This window comes from Lissotriton vulgaris, chromosome 5 (genome assembly GCF_964263255.1).
Source record: "Lissotriton vulgaris chromosome 5, aLisVul1.2, whole genome shotgun sequence".
Classification (NCBI taxonomy): Eukaryota; Metazoa; Chordata; class Amphibia; order Caudata; family Salamandridae; genus Lissotriton; species Lissotriton vulgaris.
In genome coordinates, this window is record NC_141693.1 from 1,841,005,726 (window position 1) to 1,841,029,775 (window position 24,050).

Here is a 24,050-nt window from a genome sequence, read left to right on the forward strand (position 1 = left end):
ATAAACGGAACATGCTTCAGAGAAAAAAAATGAGTTTGAAAAGAAGAGGCGACACAGGCAGAGAGGCAGGGAAGGGGGAGATGGGCAGGTATACAGATAAACCAGGGTGTTAACAGGGGAGAGTAGACGGGCAGAGATTCGGAGAAACCAGGGTGTCAAGAGGCGACACAGGCAGAGAGGCGGGGAAGGGGTAGACAGGCAAAAATACAGAGAAACCAGGGTGTCAATAGGGTTGACAGGCAGAGATACATAGACACCAGGGGATGTCAAGGGGGGAGACAGGTAGAGATACAGAAAAGACCAGGGTGTCAAGAGGGGAAACAGGGAGAGAGGCAGGGAAGAGGAGGGACAGGCAGAAAGAAACCGCAAAGACCAGGGTGTCAAGGGGAGAGATAAGCAGAGAGACCGGGAAGGGGAGACACAGGCAAAGAGATACAGAGAAGCCTAGCGAGTCAAGGTGAGAGACAGACAGAGAGAGAGAGAGGGAAGACCAGGGTGTCGAGGGGAGAGACAGGCAGAGATCGTAAATGGGAGAGACAGGGAGAGATACAGAGAAAACATGGTGTCAAGAGGCGAGACAAGGGAGGGGAGAAACAGGCATAAATACAGCGAATTCAAAAATGTCAAGGAGAAGGAGATAGAGACAGGCAGAGAGACAGGAAAGACACAGACAGGGACACAGAGAACACAAAAATGTCAAGGGGCATGACTGGTAAGAAGAGACACAGACAGAACGTGATACAAGAAGACCAAGATGTCAAGGAGAGAGACAGGCAGAGATACGGAAAAGACCGGGATGCCAAGGGGATCGACGGGCAGAGAGACAGAGAACGAAGGCACGAGCTGTGCCATGCAGAGCACAGGACAGAACAACAGCGAGAGCCCAGGGAGACCGGAAAGAGAGAGCAACTCCCAGGCAGGCTGAGCACAGGAAGGCAGAGGGCGGAGGGAGAGAGGGAGGGAGGGAGAAGAGGAGCAGGGCGGGCGCCCTCCTCACACTCCGGCGGCTCAGGGAGGGACAGGACTGGCTCTGGCATTCAGCTGCCCCTGGAATTCAGCCCCTGCCCCCCTCACAAGAGACAGATGAATGGCGTCGCTTTCTGCCTGGTTGGAATTCCACCCTATTCAGAGGCACAAGTAAGTGAGGGGCAGCCCCCGAGCCCCCTCCCATCCCTGCGGGCCGGCAGCTCCTAAGAGGATTATTGCAGGGGGAGCTGGCGGGGTCCATGCGGGGATCCGAGGCCGGGACCCCCACGGGCTGGCCCGAGCTGCGGTGTGAGGACCCGAGGCGGCTGGGGTGTATGTGTCACGGAGAGGGGCCCGCGCCTGGGCCTGCCCTGATGGGATCTGTGAGTATGTGGTGGGCGGGGGCCGACTGTCAACACTGCCCTCTTCCCGGGCTCCCAGCTGCCCGCTGCTGATCCCGTGCTCCCAGCTCCGTCCCCTTCACTTTCTGACTTTACCTCTTTTTCGCACACTATCTTTTTCTCTCACCTCCCAGGACTTCCTTTCTGCCTCCTGCACACTCCTCCCGTACCGTTGATATCCCCCTGTTCTCTCCATCCACCCCTTCACACTGCCATCTCTTCCGTTCTCTCTTTCCGTGCTTTCGCTCCTCTTTTCTTGCTTCCGTGCTGTCCACTTTTTGCAATACTCACATCCCTGTTTTCTTGTTCTGCTATTTAATCTTCTCCTCCACCTTTACTGCTTTCTTTTCCGTCTCCCTCTCCTTTCCCTGTCCCGTTCCACACTCCAACGTTCCCTTTACTCATTGTCTTGGCCATTTGCTCCCTCTCATCCATTTACTCCGCTGCACTTTCCCTTCTCCCCTCCTTTCATTCGTTCGTGCCTTCTCCTTCCCTCCATCCAGGCTCATCCTCGTCTCTCCCCACCCTCCCTCATCCTGTTGAGTGCCCACAGGTGCCTGCCCTGTGCCCGGGCTCTCGCACGCTGGTGGCCTTGGCTTGTCTCATCAACATGTGACAGAACCCCTCTGAGCTGCGCGGTGGTTTGGTGTGTGCTTTTATAAAGGGTTTCATGTCGAAGCGCTAGAGCGCATACATGCGTCCTCAGCACTGTCATCAAAGCACTTTGGTTTATAATGTATGGCTTGCGTTGACTCCGCGGGGGGTGCAGCCAAGTGCGCCAGGGATCTCTTTAGAAGTCGCCGTGAGCGTGAAGCAGCCATCTCATTAAAGTCCAGAGACCAGCCCTCAGGCCGGTGGATTACACGGAGATATGATGCTGCTGGAGCTGGTGGAACAAGGGTGGACCAGGAGTGGATGTGATGGAACAGTGGTGATGGACTGCACCAACGTGGGTTGAAGGGGGACGCGGCGTCATGAGGGTGGCACGAGGGTGGTGATGTGATGTGATGTGATCCGATATTTATATAGCGCACTGTCGCTCCAAGGAGCTTCTTGGCGCTTTGACTCAAACCAGCTGAAGATATGATGCTTCAAAGCTGGTGCCTGGGGGGGGGGGGGGGGGGGGTCCGGAGGGTGGGTATGACGACACTCGGGCGGAGATGATGCCACGTTGATATAAGGCCGGGCTTGTCTGATTCAGAGGATGGGGGTAATGCCGGACGAGTGGTTGAAAGGGTAGCTGTGGTGTTATTGAGGACGGTGCAGTGGCGTAATGCACTCCCACGAGGGTGGATATGACGTCACGGTAGCTGAAGTGAGTTGTCCAGAGAGGAGATCTGACGACAGGCTAGCATACATGATGCCATGAGGTGACGGGGCGATATAATGCCACGAGGCTGGTTCGAAGGGGGAGACTTGATGTTTCTGAAGGGGGTGTAGTGGCAGATGGTACTGCCAGGATGGTGGGTGTGACGTCACGCTAGCTGAAATTAGTGGTCCGGAGAGAGAGTATTACGACACGCTGGCAGAGGCGATGCCACGAAGAGGGGGCGAGGTAATGCCAGGTGGTTGATTCAGAGGGCGTTTCTGAGGCTGTAACTGATGCCAGGGAGGAAGAGTGCTCCACGGGGAGAAGTGATGCTGCTGAGGGTGTCAGGCGGGTGCCTGGGAGGGTGTGTGTGACCTTGGGCCGGCTCCAGGCAGCGTCGGTGTGACCCCCACGCTGCTCACACGCAGCCGGAGCTCCCGGGCCAGGGCTCCATCTGTTTTGCCGCTTTGTCCTTTCGGAAACTGCAGCGAGCCCCGAGCAGGGTCACACTTCCCTTCCAGCCTCTCTGATTCATGGCGGGAAGCGCTGCTGCCCATCCAGGGAATGCGGCGCTCCCCTCACTGACTTCTCTCCTGCGCTTATAGCACATTGGCCTGGTACCGACTCCCCGTGCTACCCTGGTACGGCACAGTGAGTGATCCTGCACGCTGTGGTACCATGGTTCGGTGCTGTCAGTGGCCGGCTTTTGGTGTGGGCGAACTGAGCCCACGCCCAGGGTGCCAATCTGCCAATCTGCAGAGGGGCGCAACAAGGAAATGTGGGCAAAAGGTTATGCGAACAGCAGCGCCCCTTTCATCTTGCTCCAGACTTGTCCGTGCCCTGGGTCTTCCTTAGTTAGGTTTGCCACTTTAAACTGCTTTTATTCCTTCATTATCATACCGTAGAGGGTTTTTAACTTCCCATTAACCCCTTTCCTTGCCCTCTCTTCTCACTCTGACACATAACAACAGCAACACTCCCATCGGCGTGACACAGGTGAGCTGTGGGTGCCTTAGGTGTGCTCGGGGAGGACCATGGATGTTTGTGTTCAGAGGCAATTCACTACTCAGCCAGGGACTGACCAGTGAACACAAAAGCCCCCCCCCCCCCGCCTCTTTTTATTCGTTCGCAACAGCACCAAATTTCTCTCCAACCAGGGCGTTCTCCTATCAAAGGCCGCCCCTGACTGTAGTTTGCTTCTGTCAGTGTTTATGCTCTCTCTGATGCTGTTGTTAGGTATTGTCAGTGGCCCTGCTCTCTATGATATTGTTGTTAGGTACTGTCAGTGTATCTACTCTCTATGATATTGTTTCAGATGCTATTGGTGGCCATACTCTCTATGATACTGTTTCAGACGCTGTCAGTGGCCCTGCTCTCTATGATACTGTTTCAGATGCTGTCAGTGGCCCTGCTCTCTATGATATTTTTTCAGATGCTGTCAGTGGCCCTGCTCTCTATGATACTGTTAGGTGCTGTCAGTGACCCTGCTCTTTATGATACTGTTGTTAGGTACTGTCAGTGTTTCTGCTCTCTATGATATTGTTGTTATGTTCTGTCAGTGGGCCTGCTCTGTATGATATCGTTGTTAGGTACTGCCAGTGTTTCTGCTCTCTATGATACTGTTGTAAGGTTCTGTCAGTGGGCCTGCTCTGTATGATATCGTTGTTAGGTACTGCCAGTGTTTCTGCTCTCTATGATACTGTTGTAAGGTTCTGTCAGTGGGCCTGCTCTGTATGATATCGTTGTTAGGTACTGCCAGTGTTTCTGCTCTCTATGATACTGTTGTAAGGTTCTGTCAGTGGGCCTGCTCTGTATGATATCGTTGTTAGGTACTGCCAGTGTTTCTGCTCTCTATGATACTGTTGTAAGGTTCTGTCAGTGGGCCTGCTCTGTATGATATCGTTGTTAGGTACTGCCAGTGTTTCTGCTCTCTATGATACTGTTGTAAGGTTCTGTCAGTGGGCCTGCTCTGTATGATACTGTTATTAGGTACTGTCAGTGTTTCTGCTCTCTAGAATTTTGTTGTTCTGTGCGGTCAGTGGGCCTGCTCTGTATGATACTGCTGTTAGGTACTATCAGTGTTTCTGCTCTCTAGGATACTGTTGTTAGGTACTGTCAGTGTTTCTGCTCTCTATGATATTGTTGTTATGTTCTGTCAGTGGGCCTGCTCTGTATGATATCGTTGTTAGGTACTGCCAGTGTTTCTGCTCTCTATGATACTGTTGTTAGGTTCTGTCAGTGGGCCTGCTCTGTATGATACTGTTGTTAGGTACTGTCAGTGTTTCTGCTCTCTAGAATTTTGTTGTTCTGTGCGGTCAGTGGGCCTGCTCTGTATGATATCGTTGTTAGGTACTGCCAGTGTTTCTGCTCTCTATGATACTGTTGTTAGGTTCTGTCAGTGGGCCTGCTCTGTATGATACTGTTGTTAGGTACTGTCAGTGTTTCTGCTCTCTAGAATTTTGTTGTTCTGTGCGGTCAGTGGGCCTGCTCTGTATGATACTGCTGTTAGGTTGCTGCCAGTGTCCCTGCTCTGTATGATACTGTTGTTAGGCAGTGGCGGCTGTTGACATTTGAAAGTGGTGGGGCGTAAAAGTTTGTATTGAGTGCCACTTGGCAAGCGAGTGAGCTCGACAGACTGTCATAATATAGGTTTGGGGGAGTTCGTCCTGTAAGAATTTCTTTTTTCAAGAGAACAAATGGTGCATTTTCAAGCAAATTTAAGAAACCAAAAATGTTTATAAAGCAATTGTGAAAGTGAAACTTAAAATATTGAAATACATAAAGATACTCCATATATAAGTGAATACAAATTGTTCAACGGTTAGTGCAGTTTATAAATTCAAATTGTACGATGCGACAAGCAAGGTCTGCAATTATCCTACCTGGACACATGGCTGTCACTCTCTGCACTGCATCTGGTTGGCACTTAAATCTGAAAATCTTCCTACAATAATGATTATGTAATAAAAAGCAAACACGTGGGTATTGCAAAATTAAAATGTACATTATGGTTCGAGCAAAATGGTAACCTGTTGTAATTACATATGTATTAAACTGAATGGTTGAAGCCTTCCTTCTCTTTATAACAAACTTTAGTCATGATGACACCAATAAAGAGATTTATTTCATATAATGGATTTCCTTTCTCAGTGTTTACACAGTGCAGACTACAGCCTGAATCCATATGTCCTTCCATTTGTTACCAGGCCCGGTATTTATGTGCTGAGAAATGGTTTGTATTTATTGCTTGAATTTGGACCTAAGTGCCTGCTTTCGATAGTTTTATTCAGACTTAATTTATTTTTTAAGACTGAAACACAGACCTTTAAACTACTTTGGTGAAGGAATCAGCCCAGGAACCTTTCCTTTGTTGTATTGTATTGTAATTGCATTTATATAGCGCTTACTACCCCTGACAAGGCGTCGAAGCGCTTTTTCGGCGAGTAGCAGGCTACTCCGGGACCCATAGAGGATTAGTGTTGAATTAGTATAGTGAAACATGTAAGTACATTTTAAGTGGTGGATAGGTTATTTAGTTATTTGGATTTGGAATGATAGCAGAAGGATAGAGGAGGACAAAGGTTTGTATTTATAAAGCGCTTGTTGACGCAGGCTATTCAGGAAGCCTATGAAGGTTTAGTGGTGAATTAATATGGTAAAATATGAAATAATTTCAGTGGTGAATATTAGTCAGTTACTTGGAGTGAGAAGAATAGCATAGTGATAAAAGGGGAAGAAAGATTTTCATTCATATAGCACTTGTTCCCCTGATGGGTGTTGAAGCGCTTTTCTGGCGAGTAGCACGCCACTCCGGAACCCATAAGGGATTAGTGTTGAAAACTAGTTTAGTGTAAATATGAAGTAATTTGAGTAGTGGATCTGTTATTCAGTTATTTGGGCAGTATATTAGTAAAGTTGAATATGGAATTTGAGAAGTGAATATGTTAGTCTGTTAATTTTGATTGAAAAGGATAGTGGAGGGATAAAAGAATGAAGGACTTTTTTTAGGTCTTAGCAGTAGGAGCAGGCTTTTGGATGAGTAAAAATGAGTTTTGGAGGGGAGGAGTCAGAGGGAAGAGTTTAGAAGGCTTTGTTTTAGGGGATCGGTATAGTAAAAAGAGGTGTCAGATGACGCAAGGAGGGGTAGAGTAGGAGAGAGTTTAGAAAGAGTTATTTTGGCGATCATAGTAGTGGTATGGGGTTTGGGATAAATGAGAGTGTGGATGTAGAGGATTTATTGATAGATGTATAGGATGAGAGATAGGGTAGTACATTGGAAGAAGTAGTAGAAAGAAGTTTGACATGAGTCAGAAGGTTGGGCTAGAAGATATATTGAGCAAAGTATAGGGTGAGAAATAGGGTAGTGCATTGGAAATGCTAAATTAGAAGAAAGAGATAAATATATAGATCCATAAGATACATAAAGGAGGTAACTGTATGCAGATTAAATATATTGATAGAGGCACAGGATGAGAAATAAGGTAGTGCATTGGATATGCTTTTTCAGGAGAAAAGTAACAGACACACAGATCCAAGTACATGGAAGGTACATAGATGCACAATGGAAGTATGTACATGTAGACCAAAGATGATTTTTATTTATTTATTATTATTTTTTCTCTTAACATAATATTATTTCACATGTTTATACAAAGTAATACACAAAGATAGGTACATAGCTATAGTGAAAACAATTGCTTATATATTGTGGTGCATGCTGGTACATTACTCTGTGCATAGTGTTAGGTTCTGTCAGGGGTCCTGCTCTCTATGATACTGTTTCAGATGCTGTCAGTGGCCCTGCTCTCTATGATACTGTTTCAGATGCTGTCAGTGGCCCTGCTCTCTATGATACTGTTTCAGATGCTGTCAGTGGTCCTGCCCTCTATGACACTGTTGTTAGATATTTCCAGTGTTTCTGCTCTATGATATTGTTGTTAGGTGCTGTCAGTGTTTCTGCTCTCTGCGATGCTGCTCTCTGCGATGCTGTTCTTAGGTATTGTCAGTGTTTCTGCTCTCTATGATATGGTTGTTGGACGCTGTCAGTGGCCCTGCTCTCTATGACATTTGTGTTAGGTGCTGTCAGTGTTTCTGCTCTCTGCGATGCTGTTCTTAGGTATTGTCAATGTTTCTGCTCTCAATGATATTGTTGTTAGACGCTGTCAGTGACCCTGCTGTCTGTGATATTGCTGTTGGCTGCTGTCAGTGACCCTGCTGTCTGTGATATTGCTGTTGGCTGCTGTCAGTGGCCCTGCTTCGTTAGGTATTGTAAGTGGTTCTGCTCTCTATGATATTGTTGTTAGAGGCTGTCAGTGGTCCTGCTCTCTGTGATATTGTGGTCAGATGCTGTCAGTGGCGCAGCTCTGTACGAAACTGTTGTTAGGTATTGTCAGTGTTTCTGCTCTCTACAACATTTTTGTTAGATGCTGTCAGTGGTCCTGCTCTCTATGATTTTGTTGTCAGACAATGTCAGTGGCCCTGCTCTCTTTGATCCTGTTGTTAGGTTCTGTCAGTGACGCGGCTCTCTACGATACTGTTGTTTGGTGCTGTCAGTGGCCGTGCTCTCTACGATAAAGTTGTTTGGTGCTGTCAGTGGCCGTGCTCTCTATGATACTGTTGTTAGGTGCTGTCAGTGGCCGTGCTCTCTATGATACTGTTGTTAGGTGCTGTCAGTGGCCGTGCTCTCTATGATGCTACTGTTGTTGGGTGCTGTAAGTGGCCGTGCTCTCTATGATACTGTTGTTAGGTATTGTCAGTGTTTCTGCTCTCTATGACGTTGTTGGCCGCTGTCGGTGGCCCTGCTATCTATGATGTTGTTGCTTATTGTAAGTGTTTCTGCTCTCTATAATATAGTTGCCAGACTCCGTCAATGGTCCTGCTCTCTATGATACTGTTGTTAGGTTCTGTCAGTGACGCGGCTCTCTACGATACTGTTGTTTGGTGCTGTCAGTGGCCGTGCTCTCTATGATACTGTTGTTAGGTGCTGTCAGTGGCCGTGCTCTCTATGATACTGTTGTTAGGTATTGTCAGTGTTTCTGTTCTCTATGACGTTGTTTGCCGCTGTCAGTGGCCCTGCTCTCTATGATGTTGTTGTCAGACGCTGTCAGTGGCCCTGCTGTCTATGATGTTGTTGGGTATTGTAAGTGTTTCTGCTCTCTATAATATAGTTGCCAGACTCCGTCAATGGCCCTGCTCTCTATGATACTGTTGTTAGGTATTGTCAGTGTTTCTGCTCTCTATGACGTTGTTGGCCGCTGTCAGTGGCCCTGCTGTCTATGATGTTGTTGGGTATTGTAAGTGTTTCTGCTCTCTATAATATAGTTGCCAGACTCCGTCAATGGCCCTGCTCTCTATGATACTGTTGTTAGGTGCTGCCATTAACCCTGCTCTTAGTGATACTGTTAGGTACTGTCAGTGGTTGTGCTATCTATGATAATGTTGTTAGGTTTTGTCTGTGGCCCTGCTCTCTATGATGCTGTTGTTAGGTGTTGTCAGTGTTTCTGCTCTCTATGATATTGTAGTCACACTGTAAGTGGCCCTGCTCTCTATGATGCTGTTGTTAGGTGCTGCCGTTGGCCCTGCTGTCTGTCGTAATATGGTTAAATTCTGGCAGTCGCCCTGTGATATTGCGGTTAGATGCTGTCAATGTCATTATTTCCTGTGGCCCTGTCGGTTTACCTGCTACCTGTGGCTCTCTGGTTAGCTACTGTCAGTGGCCCCGCTCACTGTGGTATTGTGTGCTGACAGTGGTCCTAGTTTTGTCCTGCCAGTGGCCATCTGATACTAACACTGTCTGGCACAGTCATTTTCCATGCTCCTTGTGGTACAATGGACTGCTGCTTTAATTGGCCCTGTGGTACTGTGGTTAGCCCTGTCAGTGGCTTTGAGGTATTGTCGTTAGGTATTGTCTGTGAGCTTGCCGGAGGCATTATTCACTCGTTTATTTTAATATTTACTTTTTGTGTCACACTGCTTTTAAACAACTTGTATAATTGCCCCTGACATTGTGAGCACTTAGAACCAGCAGACACCCCACGAGCAGCGGAGCTAGCGCTGCTTCGCGGGACAGCTGGTGGAAAGGCCGCCATTGCGGCATCCGTGAGGCCACGCCCACCTCGTTGGCCACGCCCACTCCCCCGCCTATAACTAGCGCTGAGTAAAAGCGCAGGTAGCTACTGACTGCACCTCTGAGGCGGAAGCCGGAGGCATTATTCACTCGTTTATTTTAATATTTACTTTTTGTGTCACACTGCTTTTAAACAACTTGTATAATTGCCCCTGACATTGTGAGCACTTAGAACCAGCAGACACCCCACGAGCAGCGGAGCTAGCGCTGCTTCGCGGGACAGCTGGTGGAAAGGCCGCCATCGCGGCATCCGTGAGGCCACGCCCACCTCGTTGGCCACGCCCACTCCCCCGCCTATAACTAGCGCTGAGTAAAAGCGCAGGTAGCTACTGACTGCACCTCTGAGGCGGAAGCCGGAGGCATTATTCACTCGTTTATTTTAATATTTACTTTTTGTGTCACACTGCTTTTAAACAACTTGTATAATTGCCCCTGACATTGTGAGCACTTAGAACCAGCAGACACCCCACGAGCAGCGGAGCTAGCGCTGCTTCGCGGGACAGCTGGTGGAAAGGCCGCCATCGCGGCATCCGTGAGGCCACGCCCACCTCGTTGGCCACGCCCACTCCCCCGCCTATAACTAGCGCTGAGTAAAAGCGCAGGTAGCTACTGACTGCACCTCTGAGGCGGAAGCCGGAGGCATTATTCACTCGTTTATTTTAATATTTACTTTTTGTGTCACACTGCTTTTAAACAACTTGTATAATTGCCCCTGACATTGTGAGCACTTAGAACCAGCAGACACCCCACGAGCAGCGGAGCTAGCGCTGCTTCGCGGGACAGCTGGTGGAAAGGCCGCCATCGCGGCATCCGTGAGGCCACGCCCACCTCGTTGGCCACGCCCACTCCCCCGCCTATAACTAGCGCTGAGTAAAAGCGCAGGTAGCTACTGACTGCACCTCTGAGGCGGAAGCCGGAGGCATTATTCACTCGTTTATTTTAATATTTACTTTTTGTGTCACACTGCTTTTAAACAACTTGTATAATTGCCCCTGACATTGTGAGCACTTAGAACCAGCAGACACCCCACGAGCAGCGGAGCTAGCGCTGCTTCGCGGGACAGCTGGTGGAAAGGCCGCCATCGCGGCATCCGTGAGGCCACGCCCACCTCGTTGGCCACGCCCACTCCCCCGCCTAAATGTGCCAACCACGCAAGCGCAGCGGACGAGCGCAGCGGGAGCGCCGTTTGCGCGCCGTTTGCGCGCCGAAGGCGCGCCTAAGGCGCGCCTAAGGCGCGCCTAAGGCAAGCCCGTCTGCGCCCGTCCGCGACCTGCAGCGGCCCAGGCCCTGTCCCCCTGTCCAAACCATCTCAGAACAACGTGGAAGTCTTAACTACACAAGGCAGGCGCTACTACAGTTGAATAAGAGGCTGCCGCCAGAATGTGAACACATGCTGCAGGTGGAAAAATGGCCCCTGAAGTGTGTGGGATGTGGACATACATTCCTCAAAGACCAAGCGACGAATAAGGAAGGTAACGAACTATCTGCCTTATTACTTAACTGCCGATCGATGAAACAGCATAGCTTGAACATTTATGACCTACTGTTAGATGACAAACCCGACCTAGTCTTATTGACAGAGACATGGCTGGATGATCAATCCATCCCTGATATCCTAGAGGCCCTTCCTCCCGGCTTCAATATTCTTCACATTAACAGAGGAGATCAAAGAGGGGGAGGGATAGCCATTATTCACAATGGTGACTTACCAGTCTCTCTTGAACCGACTTCCATCAATAAATGCGAAGCGGGACTTTTCTCTATCACGGTGAGCCCCAACTGCACCATTAAGGGCTACCTTATCTATCGTCCTCCGGGTGTAGCTACTGCGTTCATTGAAAGCCTCCTGGAAGCTCTAACGCAATCTGCTTTACGCCATAATAAATTTATGATTGTAGGAGACCTCAACGTGCACTTGGACGATGTCAATTGCAGAGAGGCCGCTTCCTTAATTAATGAACTTAGAACCCTTATGCTTGTTTTAGCTGACAATAGAGCCACTCATCAAGCAGGACATTTGCTGGACCCAATTTTCACTAACTGGGAAGACATAAGTGTCTCTGCTCCGACTAAGATTCTGTGGTCAGATCACTATGTGATCCCATTTAAATTGAGGAAACTACCCAACAGGGGGCCCATACAGAAACCTCCCGTCATTAGACGCAGGGACTGGAGAAAATTCAGCCACAATGCTTTCAGTCAAGCCCTTGAACAGAATCCTCCAAAGCTCAGCGACAATTTGGTAGAGGCGTACAAGATATATGAAGATTGGGTGCAAGGTGCGCTGGATAATGTAGCCCCTTGGACTCATAAAGCCATGGCTCGGAGCACGAAATCTGCTCCTTGGTTCACCGCTGAGCTGCGCGCCGCTAAAACCAAGTGCAAAACCGTGGAGCGTAGATGGAGAGTGGAATATGCCCCCTCACTACGCGAAGCCTATAAGAGTGAACTAAGGCTCTACCACAAACAGATCAGGAAAGCTAAAAGAGAGTACTATAATAAACGGATAGACTGTGCGGAGAACACATCTAAAGAACTTTTTATGATTCTAAAGGAACTCTGAGCCCCTCCAGCGAGTTCAGGGGAAGCCCCCCCCACGACTGAGTCATGCAATGACATCGCAGACTTCTTTATAGGGAAGGTAGAAAAAATCTATGCATCGTTTCAGACTAACTCTGAAGCTATAAATCCCGACCCTAACTGCGGAAAGAAGGTCAGGGAAGAACTTAGGAAATTTGTGGTTCCTCATACTGAGGAGCTTATCAATATCCTATCGAACATTCACTCAGGCTCTCCCCTTGATGCAGTACCAGCGAGAATTTTTCGAAATCATATCCCGTTGGTAGCGAAGCATATAGGTAACTTGGCTTCACTGTCTTTCCATGAATGTTTAGTTCCGGATAGCTGGAAACTGGCCCAAGTCGTCCCAATTAAAAAGAAAGCCCACTTAAGCATCACGCAATTAGACAACCTGAGACCAATCTCCCTCCTTCCCTACTGTGCGAAGGTAGTAGAAAAATTGGTCAACAGACAGCTGGTGAGCTTTGTGGAGGAAAACCTGCTCCTTCACACGTCTCAATCGGGATTCAGAGCCAAACACTCGACAGAGACTGCCCTCCTCCTATCGACAGAACTGCTGCGAAATAAGGCGGACGAAGGTCACACAGCTGCACTGGTCCTATTGGACTTAAGTGCGGCGTTTGATACCGTATCTCACCCCGTATTACTGGACCGCCTAAATGAAAAGGGAATAACCGGTCCTGCATATGAGTGGCTGGTCTCCTTCCTCAACAATAGGAGATTTCAAGTGCACTGCCCACCATATAAATCCAGTGTAAGATGTCTCAGACAAGGGGTTCCTCAGGGCTCGATCCTGAGCCCCACTCTATTTAATCTGTACATGGAACCCCTTGCCAAGTTGGTGGAGTCATATGGTGTTGCAATAGTCTCTTATGCAGACGACACACAACTGGTGATTAATCTATCCCGTGATCCAGTTGTGGACGCTGAGAATTTCTCGGCCTGCTTGGTAGCACTTGACGGCTGGATGAAACAGAACTGTCTCCGCCTCAATGGCAACAAGACGGAAGTTCTTATCGTAGGCCCCTGCCCTTCCATTTGGACCTCTGCCTGGTGGCCCACGGAACTGGGCTTGGTCCCGGCCCCAGTAGACACAGTCAAAAACCTTGGCTTCCTTCTCGACTCTAAGCTAGCATATACCAACCATGTGGGGAAGGTTGCCGGAAAATGCTATGGACTCCTGAAGGTCCTGAGGAAAGTCCTGGACCTTTTGCCCCCCAGCTCCAGAAAAACTATGGTACATGCCTTGGTCACCTCCCACCTAGACTATGGGAATTCCCTTCTATGCGGACTCAGCAAAAAAGGCCTAGCACAGTTACAACGCGTCCAGAACGCAGCTGCTAGGCTGGTCCTTAACCTCCCTAGGAGAGCCTCTGGGAAACATGCATTACGCTCCCTCCACTGGCTCCCAATAAAGGAACGAATCAAATTTAAAACTATGTGTATAACCCACCGTATAGCTCACAAAAAAGCACCTCCATATCTCCAGGACCTGCTTCCTGTCTATCGCCCCTCACGTCCCCTGAGGTCAATGGGCAGCATGCTTTTAGTGGCGCCTCGGATATATAGAGCTAGGATGGGAGGTCGGTCCTTTAGACACCATGCCAGCAATGACTGGAATAACCTACCCATCGACTTGAGGATGGAGCTGTCTGAAACCAGGTTCAGACAGAGGCTGAAAACCCACCTTTTCCCCAAGCTAAATTCAGCATAGCAGGCCAGGCACTCCCTCTGTAACCCAGCTGATGAGATGTAGATAGGGCTGTCAGCGCGGGGACGCACTGTTCTCTGTGCAACCATGCGCTTAACAAATGTCATTAACCTAACCTAACCTAACCTTGCTCCTTATGGTACTGTGAATAAACCCAGTCAGTGGACCTATGGGCGACTGGGTCTGTGGTTAGGCCCTGTATGTGGCAGCCGTGCTCCCCGTGATTAGATGCTGCTAGTGGCCGTGCTCCCCGTGGTACTGTGGTGATGTGCTGTCTATGACCGTACTCCCTGTGGAACATTTATTCGGTCTTATGTGCTACTAGTCACCATTTTCCTTGTGGTACTGTGGATAGGTGCTGCCAGTGGCCGTGCTCCCCGTGGTTTTGTGGTTAGGTGCTGCAAGTGGCCTTGCTCATGGTGGTACTAGATGCTGCTAGTGACTGTGCTCCTTGCAGTACTGTGGTCAGGTGCCGCAAGTGGCCATGCTCCCTGTGGTACTGTGGTTAAATGCTACCAGTGACTGTGCTCCTTGCAGTACTGTTGTTAATTGCTACAAGTGACTATGCTCCCTGTAGTACTGTGGTTAGATGCTGCCAGTGGACGTGCTCCCCCTGGTTCTGTGGATAGGTGCTGCCAGTGGACGTGCTCCCTGAGGTACTGTGGTCAGGTGCTGCCAGTAGGGGTGCTCCCTGTTGTACTGTAGTTAGATGGTACCAGTGGCATAGGTCCCTGTGGTTATATTCTGCCAGTAGCCGAGCTCCCTGCTGTACTTTAGTTAGGTGCTACCAGTGGCATAGGATGGTGTGGTGCTGTGGTTAGATGCTATAAACTTGTTACTAATATATTGAGCCCCAAATGGTGGCTAAACGTTGAAAAAATCTAAACATCAATGTAATTATTTATAGAGTGAATATTCAGTAGAGCCTGTTAGAGAAACATGGGTATATCTTTTTTCTATAAACACCATTTTAATGTGAAATAGAAATGTAGGGGGTACATTTAAAGACAATAAAACACCATGATGGAGGATGCATAAAAGGGCCTACAAAACATGAGTGTTGACAACCATTCCAAAAGTATATAAAGAGAAAGATGAATCTAAAGAAAAAAAAAACAATTCCTCCAACAACTCAAATGCTAGGGAAATGGCTGTAGCAGTCGACGTTTTGGTCTGTTATGGTGAGTTCATCCGTCAGACCATCTTCAGGACATACATTTGTTTGTAAAACAAGTCCCTCTAATCTAGTTCGGTGATGAACTCAAACCTGAGTAATTGAATATTGAAAAAAACAGAAGGGAGCCTCACTGATAGGCTCCAATATAGGTTGAGGAGAAAACCTCTGTATCGATAACATATATAGGAGAAAGCCAAGCCTGGTGATCTCAGTCAAAGGTCTTTAAAAGACCATTTACATGTTAATGAGGCCTTGCTGTTGTTTCACCCGTTATAGAGCCCGTGCAGCTCCACTCTGCCTATTGAGTAAAGATTCACCCCCCATAAAATTATTCTTAGCCCCCCCTGAAATTTGCCTCTTGTTGCGCCTCTGCTCCTGTGGTACTGTGGTTAGGTGCCACCAGTGGCATGGGCTCCTGTGGTACTTTGGCCTGCTGCTGTCAGTGAAGCTGCTCACTTTGGGACTGTGGTTAATGCTGCGTTGGGTTGCCAGCAGGTCGGGCACAGAAGGTGCTGCTGCTTCTGTCTCGGACACGCTTAATGGCCCAGGCGCGAACTTTAATGCAGATGCTAATGCTTTCCGTGGTACTGCACAGACTGACCCATTGGGCCCGTCGTTGATGTTTTTTGCTTTCTATGTATTCATAGTTTATTACTGGCTAGATAAATCATAAAAACATTTGTTCTACACACTAGATCTTGTAGATTCATCACTTAGGATACATTTACATATAATTGTTGGTCTCTGTAACAGATGTGAAGTTTGTCTTCATGTGCTGGATTTCTTGGCTTTGGGAAGAGTTAGTCTCTAAATCCTGAAACCTTCTGTTAATGTAATATCAGAAGGGAATACGGGTCTTGCCTGGTGCATTTCCTTTGCACTTATCTGTTTTGAAGGTTTTTAGGTTTGGTGTTAGCCAAGATTTCTGACTTTACTAAAACTATATGTGTAATATACTCACAAATGGGGGCTTTCAGACAACCCTCTTCATCTATTTGTTCTTCTGTTTTCTCACTCACATTTTTCTTCCACCTACTGTAGCATACAGCATGGGTGATGGTTCAGCCCTCTTCAGCCATTGACAGACTTCAGTGTGAGTGATCACATTCCACTCTTATACAAGGAGCACATCTGCTCATAAATTAGTCTCCTTAGGTTCTACTGACTATTATGGCAATATGTGCTTTTTTTAGACAAAAAACATTTGTTTTGCTTTTAGACTATTTTTTTTAATTGATGAGGTATTGGCAGTTTCCCCAAAAATAATGTTTTCAAAACTAATGATAAACTATACCAAGCAATGACCAAGCAAAAAGCTGTCTGCCAATACCTGACCTTTTGGTTTTGGTAAGACTTGTTTCTCCTAAATGTGTAGCATCAGTCGGCCTCGGCCAGAACAGCATACATTATTCAGCTTGCGCTCTTTGAAAGGGAAAATGACACAGAAAAAGGCATACATTATTTTTTGCTCGGGCAGAGTTTGTGTCTGGTTTGGAATATTTATTTAAAACCAATGAAACACGTATCAAGATCACTTTTCTCGAAAAGTTTCAAGAAGGTGATTGTGCCTTTGCTAGTAGGACATGAAAAAAACACGTATATGAACAGCCCAGTTGCCTGTGCTCGTTCAGATTCGTCGAAGGCACTTACATAATTAAAATAATTAGCAATTCTTGTGATTTTGTGAACTAATCAACTCAACCAGATGTACTAAGTCTATAAATCTAGATTAGTATATATTTAGTCAATTTAAGGTGGAAATGGAAGTGGTCTGGTTATGTAGCTGAAGTGAAATAATTTGTGACAAAAAACCTAAAAACACTTGAAAGTCATCAGATAAGATACCGATGCAACATTCACTTCCACTCACGCCAAGAAGAGTGAAATACCGTTTGCAGGTGTGAATAAGAGTGTGCGAGATCAGCTGTGATTGAGTGATAGTGCATCGAGCCAGCAATGATTAAAGGATAATGCACAATAATTCGATTGTCATTGTAAATGTTGTCCGTAAGTTGCACAGAGGAGCATTAGTTACCCGACAGGCTGAATTCCTGTTCATTTGCTTAGGGTAGAAACATTCACATGGCCCTTACACGGCATCATCGTACTATTGTTGATTTCCTATTCTATGTTGGTGATTCACTTGTATTACTAATTTGTCATTCCATCTCGAATAACAGACTTTTGGTACTGAAATAGTGCTGACTCGACAACATCTGCTATGTTATCGATGATGTCATAAGTGATGTCATTGTTGATGTGAGTTTTGACACCATCTATATAGTGGGAGTGGGAATTAAGTCTGTGTTTATTCCATAACTGATTTCCTTAACTTTTTAGAGCTTTCCTGATGTAAACAGTATTTTATCCAAACTAATGTGTTGTGACTGCTTCCCACAACCTAACCTAAAGCTTAATATTTTCAATATCTTTGTCAGCCTTTTATTATCTGGTGATATGCAATGTAGACCGGGTACTTGGCCTAAGTCCACTGGTTAGCCTGTCCCTCTTGGAGTATTCAGCAAGTGGTAATACGGGGTGGGTACTTGATGAATTACTTCTGGGTGCTGCCCCAATACTCAAACACACTGAGAGGAGAGTACTGCTTGAGTGGAATCTGCACTCCAAATGTAACATATACTGAAGGAATTAAATGCAAATAGTTTGCAAGCCTTTTTGAAACATTTGTGTTTATTTCTAAGTCAAAAACAATCTTCAACTATTTCCGCCGATACATGTTTTGCTCAAAGATTTTATGAAGTCAATATGCAGTTGTTATTCCATAGCTCAAAGAAGGATCGTAAATGTTAAAGAGGACAATTGCACTCATACATTCTTGGGTATATCACAAATCATAGCAGTCTGAAGGTAGAAATATTGATCTTTTGACTGTGATTTGTTAGTGCAGCACAGTCACCAGGGCAAGGCTTCCTTAATGTCACAGCTTCTTGTGCCAGGGCACAGATCCCATGAAACAGAATGACCTCCCTGCCCAGAGAAAAACCTGCCAAGTGCCTGCTTATGTAACTGCCACGTCCCCTAAATTCTGATTGTTCTTAAATGTAAATGTCTTCACTGGCTCCTTTACGTATTATACACCTTTTCAGAGGTTTGAAGCCGTGTTCTACTCCAGTCTGCACCAATGGCATGTTCAAAGATCAGTGCCACAAGTTGCCCACCCCTTTCCACTGAGTGTGAACTCTACTGTAGTGTTGAGTGTGAATCCGACCACTGAGTGTTTGAGCGTGAACACCGACTGTTTTGCTCATTGTGAGCCTTGAACATTGGTGCTCAGTAGGAACGCTAACTTTAGTGCTGAGGGAATATAAATGTGATGTTAGTGACGCCTAACTGTAAAATAGGGACCATTGTGCTGAGTGAGTGAGTGTGCATTCTAATGCTGGTGATTAACCTGGATTCGGGCCCCAGTAGTGAATGAGCACAAGCTCTGGTTGTAGAGCTGTATGGTTTACTGTGAATAGTGAGTGTAGTATCGAGAGAGTTGAAATTATGACCTCTGACTGAGTGATCCGAGTGAAATCGGACGTAGTGGTAGAGTGAGTGTGAACCCATACCTTCCTGCCGATTGTGTGTGTGAATGCAGATCGAAGTGCTGAGTGTAAACCCTGACCCCATTGTTGCGCTAATATGAACCTGGCCCTATTGTTGGGCGAGGAGCTGTGGTCTGGTGTCGGCACGTGCTCTGGTGATCAAAAGGGCATTGCTCTGGTGAGGAAAAGTGTTTATTATGATGAGAACGGTGAGTGCTTTACTGAGGAAGGAGGTGTGCCATAGAAAGACAGGAGGTCCTCTCCGATGAGTGAGCCGGTTTGGTCTAGTGAGAAAAGGAGTATTTCCGTGTGAGCTTTAGTCATAATTGGAAAGATGTGACCTGTGCAGGTACAAAGTGCTGACACATAAATATGTTCAGTGAGGTCAAGTGAGGAATGTGTTGTGGTTGAGTGAGCAAGGTGGTATGGTCAAGTGAGTAATTTGGTGTGGTTCAGAGAGGAAATTGGCGTGGTCAAATAAGAACGGGTTTGTGGTTGAGCATGGAAGGTGATTCGGTCCGATGGAGAGAAGAGATAGCTCCGGGTGAGTAAAGAAGGAGACTTCTTTAAGTGGTAAGAGTAAAGGTGTCAGCTGAGGAAAGATGTGTGGTCGAGTGAGATTATCTTTTTATTGTTGCAATTAATAAAAATTGTTACATAAAGGCCATGCGAGGTGTGTCCTTCCAAAGACCTTTCTTCGATCGTTATTATAACAATGGCATATCATGTGGTTGAGTGAGGACAGTGGTGTACTAGGGTGTGGTTGGATGTGTGGTAAGCTGAGAGCAGGTGGGTTGGAAGTAGTGAAGGTGGAGGTGTGGTTGAGTGAAGAAAGAGGTGTGTTCGAGTGAGAAAAAAGGTGGTTTGTCAGTATGGATGGGTACCCGAGAGATGATGGAACTGTTGTTCACTGAGTTATGAGATGTGGTTGTAGAGTTATTAGGGAGGATGGGCCATGTGGAAAGTGGCATGGTGGACTGAAGAATGTTGTAATGGTTAGATGGTGGAATGAGAAAGGTGGTAGATAAAGAAGAAGGTATGGTAAAGTGAGGAAAGTAATGTGCTTGAATGAGAAAAGTATTGTGGTCAAATGAGTAAGGCGGCGTGGTCAAGTGAGTTAGATGGCGTAGTTGAGTTAAAATATTTTTGTGTCTGAGTGAGAGTAGCAATATTGATGAGTGAGAATGGTGGTGGGGTTGTGTGAGCAGGTGGTGTGCCCAAGTAAAGAAAGTGGCGTGGTTAAGTGAGGAAGTTGGTATGCTTTAGTGAGAAAGGTGTTGTGGCAAAGTTTGGCAGGTGGTTTGATTGAGTTGGAAAGGTACCCAGGGTGAGTAAGGAAGGAGGCCTAGTTGAATGGAAAAGAGGGGTGATCACCTGAGAGCAGGGGGTGGGAAGCAAGAGGAAAGAGGTGTGCTTGAGTGAGGAATGAGAGAGGAATGAGATGTGCTCAAGTGAGGAAAAATGTGTGGTTTCTGGGAAAGGTTGTGCACTCGAGTGATGACGGAGCTATGGTTGAATGAAGATTGAGGTGAGGTCAAACTGAAGTGTGAGTTATGAGGAAGAACGTGGAGTGGAGTGTGGTAGGAAGTGTGGTCAGGTAACGACAAAAGTGTGACCAGTGAGTGCTGGTGTGTGGTCAAGTGAGTGTATACGCTTGGGAAGAAGTTGTGATTGAGTGAGGAAGCAATTATGGTTGAGTATGGAAGGAAGCAGGTGTGGTCGAATGAGAAGAGGTGGAGTCGAGTAAGAAAGGCGAGGCTGCATGAGTAAGGAAGTGTGATGTTTGAAGAAAGAGGTATGGCTGAATGTGGTTCAGGCAGGGGCGTTATTTCGGAGGGGGGGTGTTACACCCCTCTAATAAATGTATTTTTGGATAAATAGTTGGGTACAGGTGCATTCAGTCGGTCTGTTAAGCTGTCTGTCAGATTGCACATGGGATTTTTGAACACACTCTCTCATCTCTGTTTTCAAAGTCCTAAATAATGTTGATTATCCTACAAAGTGTAGTTTCTCCCACTTAGTACTCCTACCAATCCACATTCCTCTACCTTTCTGCTGCCCTGGAAGCCCCTCTCATGAGCCCTACTTGTCCGTTATAATGTATTTTAACATTATATGCCAGCGTGATTGTCGGGAAATCTGACGCGCCCCCCAATCTTACTGACCAAGCTACGGCCGTGGGTTCGATCTAGTGTTGTGATGAACGGGTGGCCCCTACGTGTGGTCTTCCCCAGCCTCCCCCTCTTTCCCTGTGGGGTACCGTTTGTTGGCCTTGCAGTTGGGCTGAAGGCACACGCCTTTTAGCTATTCTGATGTTTTCGTTGGGGGTTGAGGCTAGAACTGGGCTCATCACCAGGCCCGCGGTATTTTTCTAATCTGGATATGAGCAGATCGAACCTTGGAAAGCTTGAGCAGCATTATAAAGGTCGCGAGGTCAGAGGTCAGTAATCTTTTGAAAGTATCTGTCCTGCTCCGGGTCTTCGGCCCCTCCATGAAGCCCTGCATCTTTACGCGTTGCGTAGAGGCGGCCTGTGTACTCTGCGTTCGTACGTGTTTACGTCTCACGGACATGACCGAGCCCATTTTGTTGGTTTGTTATTTTATTGTATGCCCGTGACAGCAGCATACGTCTACAGACCAGGCCCACTGGCCAAAGCTGGACGCCTGAGTTTATGCCAGACCTCATTATCCCATTGGAGCTGTGGTACGGGCTGCCCAGGGTCACACAGAGTGCATGCCTAGACCAAGTTTGTATCCAGTAGGCAGTACCGCCTCCTGGGAGGCACAGTGGACAGATCGTGGGAAGGAAGGCTTGCTTGGGGCAGGGTGGGGTGCCCAGTGTGCAACGCGCATGGTAACAGTGCGGCCATTGTGGCCGCCTCCACCAGGGCGGTGGAGCCGATTCTCGCGCTGTAATGATACCCAGGGTGGATGGAGCACAAACCCTCTGTCGAGTGACTCACAAGGTGAACAAAACAGATGCGGGGCACAGGGTCAGGCGCTGCACTTAAAATGGACGAGAAGAGAGTTTGGGAAGAGGAACACAGAAGGAAGGGAAGAGGAGAGAGAGGGGGATTAGAAAGAAATATGGAGAAAAAGTGACGAGGAAGGAGAGTAAGGGGAACACAAAAACCAGATTCAGAGCAGAAGTAAAAGATGGAGGGTGACGTGAAGAGCAGCCCAGTCAGTCGGGCTTCAGTGGTTGGAGGTATGTGCGTGTGGGTAGCACTGGAATGTCCTGGGCCGGTGATGTATGCCAAGCATGTGGTGGGCAGGGTCTGCAGCAGCGCCCCCACCCTGCAGTACTTTCAAACCAGGCTGCCTGTTCTCTAAAGGCATCGTGCCCTGCACTCGGGAGATAGTGCAGGCTCCGGGGCCCGTGGTTACCATTGGACATGCCACCGCAGGTCCTCCCATAGAAGCTACAGAAAAGGCGCATGTTGTGACTTGTGGGTGTTTACTTGAGCCCTGTGACCTCACTTGTACAGCCCACTTACAATGATGCTTCAAGGCATCTTTCTTGTCCCAGGCCTTACCTGGTAGCCGTGGGATGTAGAGGTCATATTTCAGTTATAATGTAGCCATGCTCTTAAGTTATTGCATCTTGCAGTTATGGTCTGTTAGCCCTGCTGTTGTGGGCTGTGATGCACGATTGACTGTCATGATCGGTGGTTGGGGTGCCAAAGTCATAGTTTGTGGTTGGTGTGTCCTGTTGTTGTGGTCTGTGGTCGGTGTATTCTGTAGCAATTGCTTGCATGTCCCGCAATCTATAGCTGATGTTCTGAACTTGTAATTGGTGTGTTCTGCAATCTTGGATGCTGTGCCATTTGCCTTGATCAGGGTATTGTAAAGCTATAGGATTGGGTTAGTGTTTGCCCCCGTGGGCTGTGCAGATGTTGCTTTCAAATATTCTCTGGTTAGTTTACAATGCACTCGTGTTTGGTATGGACTTTAGTCCTTAAATGGTTCATGAATCTTTGCAGGCCATCAGCAGTTGGTGTATCCTGCAGGCCTGAGGTGGTTGGTGTATCCTGCAGGCTTGAGGTGGTTGGTTTATCCTGCAGGCCTGAGGTGGTTGTTGTATCCTGCAGGCCTGGGTTGGTTGGTATATCCTGCAGGCCTGAGGTGGTTGTTGTATCCTGCAGGCCTGCAGTAGTTGTTGTATCCTGCAGGCCTGAGGTGGTTGTTGTATCCTGCAGGCCTGAGGTGGTTGTTGTATCCTGCAGGCCTGCAGTAGTTGTTGTATCATGCAGGCCTGGGTTGGTTGGTATATCCTGCATGCCCGAGGTGGTTGTTGTATCCTGCAGGCCTGCAGTAGTTGTTGTATCCTGCAGGCCTGAGGTGGTTGTTGTATCCTGCAGGCCTGGGTTGGTTGGTATATCCTGCAGGCCTGAGGTAGTTGTTGTATCCTGCAGACCTGCGGTGGTAGGTGTATCCTCCAGGCCTGAGGCGGTTGTTGTATCCTGCAGGCCTGAGGCGGTTTGTGTATCTTGCAGTCATCGTGTGAAACTCGTGGTAAGCCCTCAGAAAGCAGAGCTTGACTCTTGTCAGAATGCAGTCTACCAAGGTTTGCACCATATTCGAGTTTGTTAAAACTGTGACCTAGAAATCCACCCTTCAAACCCAGAATACCACCACATCTAAAATAAAAGTGTACCCTCCAAGAAGAGCACATGTGGAGATTTCAGTGGTGCCACTCAGAGGATGGTCTCCATTATGGGTAGACCTCTTCTAAAAAGAAACCAGGTACCACTAGAGCCAAAGATAGAGGGATGGTCCGGTCGAAGCCTGAGGGGCAGGTTGGCCAAAAGAGTATCTAATGTGGACTAATGGAGTGGGCTCCATCCCAAATCTCAGCAACCCACGACTTAGCTACAAAAGCAAACAGAAGCCTGGTGTCTGGCCACCAGCAGCTTTCCAAATACTTTATTTGGCCAAGCCTGCTGGTAGTTCCTGTGCAAGTACCAACATCATGATCAAGACATTTTCACCACTGAGCCAGCTCCCGGTTTTCAGTTTTCACAATGTATTACTCTGTAGAAATTCTCTCTTTTATAGAAATATTCTCTGGGTTTAAGTTTATCTCGCTTGTGATTCTTCGTGCACATGGAACGCTTGTTGTCCATAAAAGGATTGTATAAAGCACAATGTTGAACTTTCAATTTGCTGAATTGTGTGAACTCGTGTGTAATTTTGTCTGAATTGTTTGGTGAGTTGAGCCTTTACAAA

At 47.4% G+C, this 24,050-nt stretch overlaps 1 protein-coding gene across 1 annotated transcript in view; it reads left to right on the plus strand.

Moving 5' to 3' along the window:
• The first annotated feature begins 1,009 nt into the window (after positions 1–1,009).
• ARHGAP23 (Rho GTPase activating protein 23) overlaps positions 1,010–24,050 on the plus strand; it is a 461,228-nt gene continuing 438,187 nt past the window's right edge. Inside the window, exon 1 of the mRNA XM_086924313.1 lies at positions 1,010–1,137. Coding sequence (XP_086780439.1) covers positions 1,084–1,137 — 54 coding nt within the window. The 5' untranslated portion in view covers positions 1,010–1,083. The remainder of the gene's footprint in view (positions 1,138–24,050) is intronic.